The sequence below is a fragment of the Polistes canadensis genome, unplaced genomic scaffold, assembly GCF_001313835.1.
Source record: "Polistes canadensis isolate GaletaPanama2010 unplaced genomic scaffold, ASM131383v1 scaffold_45, whole genome shotgun sequence".
Lineage (NCBI taxonomy): Eukaryota > Metazoa > Arthropoda > Insecta > Hymenoptera > Vespidae > Polistes > Polistes canadensis.
Genome location: NW_014569592.1, coordinates 143,277 through 150,203, shown reverse-complemented (window position 1 = coordinate 150,203; position 6,927 = coordinate 143,277). Strand labels below are relative to the sequence as shown.

Here is a 6,927-nt window from a genome sequence, read left to right as displayed (position 1 = left end):
TATTTATAATATAATATAATTATAATTTAAATTTATGTTATAAATATATATATTTCTTTTTTTTTTTCTTCCTTCCATAAAATATATTTTTATTTTATATATACTATATATTTTTGTTACGTTCCCCATGTCGGGAACAAAAAGTAGTGAGATTAAAGTTTTGTCCGACATTCGGTCTGAAATAACGTTAATCTTTATCCCTTTACACGACTAAAAATATTCTTTTCTCTGATTTTGGTCAACCTTCATTCAAATGCTTTACTTGGAATTGAGAGAAGCTCGATATTAAAAAAGAGTAAACTTCTCACTGATAAAAAAGATCATTATTATCATTTAATAAAACAGAAATACTGTATTAAAATAAATTAATACAGAAATCAAACTTAATTGATAAAACAGAAATTCAAGACTTAATTACGAAATAGAAATGGGAACTTTGTAAATTAATACAGAATAAGGGATTTACGGATTATTACGGATAACACACAGAAGTTTGCTACGGAAAATAGAATACTGCAACGGAAAACAGAAGTTATTAATAGAAACTTATTACTTACACAGAATGCAAACTTAATATCGAAAACTGAATAACAGGACTTACTAATTAAAACAAATATACCTGATTTACAGAAAAATCTTTAATTGTAAGTCCTATGTTCCAAGTTCAAAGTGATATATATATTAGATGTAAAAAAAGTAATTCAAAAAAGTGCGTAATGTCTCTGACCTTTTTCTGCTGCCACTTTTTAGATCAATTATTTCGTTGCATCGAATCAGTTTGCAGAATGTAAAACTTAGTTATTTGAGGACGATACGGCTCAAATTTACAGAATATTTATCGTCAGGTCCTTTTTAGTTTCTATTTTGAATTTTATGATCACTGATTTTGACAAAGAAAACATCGATTTTAGAAAATAAAAAGAAAACGTCCTGGGACGTAACAATATATATATATATAAGTTTATACAGCAAAATAATGTCATAATGTCTGACCATTCCATTCGTCTTGGTTCTGTTGTAATTATCGTTTCTAGGAGTATTCAACGATAAAACGAGTGGAACTTCCTTTCACTTGGCTTGGAAAAAGGAAGAATTCCGAGATACAAATATTTTATACCGTAATTAATATATGAAACCTGTTCGAAAAAAAGACATCACGTTAATTTGTTTTATCTCTCATAATTAAATAAATTCATTTGTCTAATAATATATTTTACACACAAAATTCATACGATATAAATTATATATTTATAATTAAAATCAAATTAATAATATTAATATTACTTATTTTCATTAATTGTCTATATAGAATAGATCACGTTTTGTTTTTACAATTGTATTATGTGAATTTAAGTTTATATTTGTTAAAAAAAAAAAATTATAGGCAATTGATGATGTAACAAAGTCATAGATAATTTTTTCAAATGTATGAGATCACATTCGCATTGTGATTATATTATTAGTGAGAAATTTCAAATGATGATGATGAAAAAGGTCAGTTAAACGATTTGCGAATATATTTGTTTTTTCTTTTCATTCCCATCGTCGTTAAGTATGTCGTTGTATTATCTCGGTGAAAGGATTCCTCTCGTAGCAAATATTTTGCTGTGAAAAACAAAACAAAAATTAATATATAATTAAAAGATGTAAAATAATAATATTAAAATGCATACATTAATAATGTTTTCCACGAATTAATTGGAATATCAGGGTTATTGAATACCATCCGATAATGATCGATAATAGATGACCTTATATGCATGTACATTTTGACTGAATTGGACACTTCATATACACAATACACATATGTACTTAAGTATATATGTATAATAAATGTACATTGGTGAATATAGTTTGTCGAATAAAATATTAATCAATAATCATTTATATTTAAATTAAATGTGTAATACTTATAAAACAAAGATGAAAATATATTTCATAATAATTACATTATCCTTAATCTTCCAAATCTTTCACATTTTAGCGAATAATATTAATCAATAATCGTCTACATCTAAATTAAAAAAGTAATATTTATAATAGAAAAAATTGAAAATATATATCATAATAATTTTATTATCATTAATTTTCGTGACAGATCGTGTAAACATATTTAAATATGTAACAATCGATTGATTTATGAAATAACGATTTAAAAATATTCGAGAATTTGAAAAAATGATCAAATGAGTATCAAATATAATGATTATAAATTATAATAATATATGATAAAATTAATTAAAAATATTATAGAATATGTTTATTTTGTTAAATGATTATTAATAATAATAAAAGAATATTCCATCGTTGGATAAAATTTAAACGTAGAAACGATCAATGCTACGACCATTCATCTTTTTCTTCGTTAAAATTTCACTGGTTGGATGAGTATATAATTTGAAAGTTGGTACTACTGTGGAATGGGAAGTGGGAACATCCAAATCCGGCTTGACGATTTACGGTGGTTTTGTTAAACTGAGGGCTTATCTTTGATAAAGTAATATATTCATATAATATGAAACGCAGAAAATATTTCCGTATTTGAATGTTCAATTATCGTATAGGTACGATACAATAACTTAAAGGAGTAAGTATCTGAATGTTCAACTTACTGTTTATGTATAACCTTAATGTCTTTGTAGTATGTCATTAATTCGATATCACATGAATTTCTATCTATTAACGTTAATTTTCATGACATATATCATATTATGTTATTATTAGTTTTTATTGTTTTTAATCAAATGCAATGAATATATGCGTAGTTATTGGCAATATCTTTCCAGCTGTAATATGAATTAAGCTCTTATTACATGATATATACATATATATATATATATATATACACATACACATATAATCTTACATTTAACTTAGATTCATCTTTTACCAATATACATTTATATAGTAATAAACACTCATGAAGGAATATTAACATTATTACATTATATTTCAGATAAGGGAGAACACAATCATCGGTCTGTAGATCATTACTAATGAGACGGAATGTTTGTAAGAGTTTGGTCGAGCATTCAAACGTGGAATGAATGAGGAAGAGTTATTGACACGGTCAGCTGCGGAGCGTGATAGAATATTCAGCTGCTATGACCGTGGCAGAGAACATGGAGCCCAAATCGATGCGTGGGAAGATCCTGGTTATGAAGTATATCATACTACCGATAGATATGGATTTATACAGTAAGTATTTTTTTTTAACATTTCATTGTAATATATAATTTATCATTTAACATCTTGCTTGCGCTTATGCTGTTGTCTTACAGCGATAAGAGATTACCACGAAGATTAGGTGCAACCGAAATAAGACTTGATCAAATAGAAATACAAAGATTGAAAAAATGGGAAAAAATGACTAAACAATGGGAGAGCTCGTCGACTAAGGAGAAATTACGTCGTAGAATATATAAAGGTATTCCAAATAGATTTAGGGGTCAAGTATGGACTTTATTATTAGGTATAAAAACTCTAAAGGAAGAACAAGCAGGCAAGTATGATGAAATGCTTAAACTTGCACGTCATTGGTCCACCGAAATTCGGCAAATTGATGCTGATGTTGCTAGACAATATAGGGATCATATCAATTATAGGTATATCATTTAAATATTTTTATCTTTATCGTTATTTAAGTTCCAGATTATAGGGTTTAACTTTTGTCATAGGGAGAGATATAGCATAAAACAGCGGTCTATGTTCTATGTGTTAGCTGCTTATAGTATGTACAATATGGAAGTAGGTTATTGCCAAGGAATGTCCGTTTTGGCTGGTTTACTTTTACTTTATATGGATGAAGAAGACGCATTTTGGGGTTTGTCTGTATTACTTGCCGATAAAAAATATAGTATGCATGGTAAGTATATCTGTAATAACTATTATTAATTATGCTTGAGTTTCTCTATTTTTCTTTCTTTTTTTTATAATCAATATAACAGCACGTATACGTGATATGTGTGTATTAAAGAAATAAGCATTCCTAATTTTTAGGCTTTTATGTTGATGGTTTTCCTAAACTAAATCGCTTCATCGAACATCACGATAAAATAATGAATAAATTTCTACCAAAACTAAAACGAAAACTTGATAAGTGTGGCTGCGATTCTATATTATACGCATTGAAATGGTTCTTTGTAGTTTTCCAAGAACGAGTAAGCACTGTGTTACGATATTGCATTATAAAAAAAATAATATATGCGTTAATAATTTCCAACTTCATCTTGTAGACGCCTGTTAGCCTTGGTCTTCGTATTTGGGATATATTTTTATTGGATGGCGATCGGATTTTACCTGCAATGGCATACACTATCATGAAAATGCATAAACGAAATTTAATGCCTATGGAAAGTCTCGATGAATTCTGTAATTATTTGCAAATTAAATTGGAACAAGACTTTGGTTTTATCGATGATGCGGTAATTAATACCATGGAACGTTGTATGGAAGAACTTAAACGTGCCAAATTAGATTATCCAGGCCCTCCTTTACCACATGAATTGCCACAGTATCCAGTTGGTACATTTAAAGAACCTTCTTTCACTAGCAAGGTATTAATAACGCAAATTAAATAAAATAAATTTAACTATAAAAGTATATAAGTACATTAAATCAATTACATTTATACAGGTTGGACGACGTAGTGAAGAGTTCAGTGAAGCACAGCATATGATGCGTGAATCAGTAGTACAACGAAGGGATATGGCTCTTGTCGAGGAAGGGAGAGAAAGTACAACGCCGGTTGATCCAAGTAGTGGTGGCCTTGGTGGTAAGTTTGAACCTAGTGACACACACAATAGCAGAGATAATACTATTTGTAAAACCGTATATAAGGGTGATGCAAATGAGAAGAGTGACACTGAAATTGATTCAGCAATTGATATTATACTTATATATAACACTAGATTATAAAGCAGAATTTTTAAATCTAGATTGAAGTTAGATGATATATATATATATATATAAAAAAAGAAAAAATCAATGATGATATATATTGAAATATATTTTGAAGTAAAAAGATCATTGTAATGTCTGTAATAAATGTAAATATATTTTTTACTTTCATAATACTTCTCTTGTGATATATGTATCAATTAAAGTTATAATTAATCAATTGATAGAATCATAAAAGAATTATCTACAGTGATGACATTATGAATACCTTTGCACGAACGGCGAATCCTCAAAAATACTAATACAAGCAATAAATTGTGAATGTATGTGCAGGGAGCAAATTCTCATTTGATCCAAGTCTTGACGATGGTGCGTCTCCCAATGGCTCACATCGGTCTTTGGCTGACACATCTGTTACCTCCACAGCTGATCTTTCTGTATTTAGTTCCGCGACACGGTCTCAAGCATTAGACAATAGTCTCGATACTCAGAGCAATGTTTCTAATGGTAGTTCTGGTAGTGGTGGTTTGCTTACACCAAGGGCAACGCCTCATCAACCAAGTCCTGATATTGTACGAATCTATGTACCATATACTTCACCTTCCGCAACTTCATATAAGGACGATCTTCCTCGTACCCTTCCTCGATCTTTAGAAACGAATAGAATCCGCATACGTGTTGATCCTGATCAAACTCCTATAGTTGAACACCTCAAGCCACTTTCTTTAGATAGTCCAGAGTTTGAATTAGATCTAAAATAAAAATAACAAATATAAACTAAACAACAAGCACTATAAATAATATTACTACAAACGAAAATAAATGAAATTAAATGTATGTTGTATATATCTAACAAGAAAGATATATATATATATATATATATATATGTATAGAAGAGTGATAATTTGAAACAAAAATATTATCGATATTACTGATATATTAATAATATGCAAATGGTTGCAAAATTAATAATAGTATTACATGGTACATCTTTATTGATTACAAAAGTTTAACTACAATTTAGTTATAAAGCTAATTTGCAATGACAAAAGACGATAAAGCATGGCAATGAAAAAATGAATATGTAATTACTACGTTCCTAATACACTATGAAAATGGTGTTCCTTGCTTTATTGGTATTTAGAATTTTCGTTTCATTTGCATTCCAAATATTATATTGCTTGCAACATTCAATTGAAGTACTATTGACAATGATCGGGAAGACGAATTCGAGAAAACGCTGCTCTGCAGGCAAAAGCAAGCGAGTTAAAAACAAATTATTAATATAAAAAAAAAAAAAAAAAAGAAATAAAAAATTCGCATCTATTTCTTTTATAATAGATCAAATATTATTTATTTATGTGCGTTTAGTGACTTAAAAAAAGTACATTGCTGTAAAGTGATTATATTAAGAAACAAAATGTACCATTTATTTATTTTCAATTCTTACGTTTAGTAACTTTATCACCTTAATGTATCATACACCGTGTTCTGCTTTAAGAAATGCAAAAATTTTAGTAGTAACGGTTTCTTTTCTTTATTTTTTCACAAATTTAGAATTGATAAAAACTTAGTGTATCTTTAATTTCATGAAAAGTCTATTGTTTTATATCTCATACTTATATTTAGTGCTAGATCTGAAATTTTTATTTACTTTTTTTTTATTTCTACGTTAGGATTAATGTTACGAACTGGTTATAATATTTATGGAAAAAAATCCGGTTTTAAATTAAGTATTATACTGCCGTAGAATTATGAAAATTTAATTACATTTAAGTTTTTTTTTTTCCATTATTATTCATGCACTATAAGGAAGTATATACTTTTGTAAATAAATAATATCCTTAGATATGTAAAAGTCGTTGAATACAATGAACGAGTTGCATCAAATCTTCACTAAAGAATGTGAATAATGAACAGTCTAGTGTTATACTTCTTCTATACTACTTAAACATTAAATGATATACTTATTGAGTGTAATTGGATTAAAATATACACATTTTTAATTTATAAACATTCCAATACACA

At 27.9% G+C, this 6,927-nt stretch overlaps 1 protein-coding gene across 1 annotated transcript; it reads left to right on the top strand.

Moving 5' to 3' along the window:
* Positions 1-2,406: 2,406 nt before the first annotated feature.
* Positions 2,407-6,204, top strand: LOC106785083 (USP6 N-terminal-like protein). Its single transcript, XM_014745236.1, has 8 exons — positions 2,407-2,587; positions 2,957-3,198; positions 3,282-3,605; positions 3,678-3,865; positions 4,000-4,160; positions 4,236-4,556; positions 4,636-4,774; positions 5,233-6,204. Exons 2-8 carry the CDS (start codon positions 3,044-3,046, stop codon positions 5,658-5,660), a joined length of 1,716 nt encoding a protein of 571 aa, XP_014600722.1. The 5' UTR covers positions 2,407-2,587; positions 2,957-3,043; the 3' UTR covers positions 5,661-6,204.
* Positions 6,205-6,927: the final 723 nt, after the last annotated feature.

What these genes read in the sequence shown, in the direction of transcription:
- LOC106785083 (XM_014745236.1), top strand. Translation starts at nt 3,044, where the DNA reads ATGAATGAGGAAGAGTTATTGACACGGTCAGCTGCGGAGCGTGATAGA. An exon ending in AGGGATCATATCAATTATAG is followed by an intron (nt 3,606 to 3,677) that starts GTATATCATTTA and finishes CTTTTGTCATAG; the next exon opens with GGAGAGATATAGCATAAAAC. An exon ending in AACCTTCTTTCACTAGCAAG is followed by an intron (nt 4,557 to 4,635) that starts GTATTAATAACG and finishes ACATTTATACAG; the next exon opens with GTTGGACGACGTAGTGAAGA.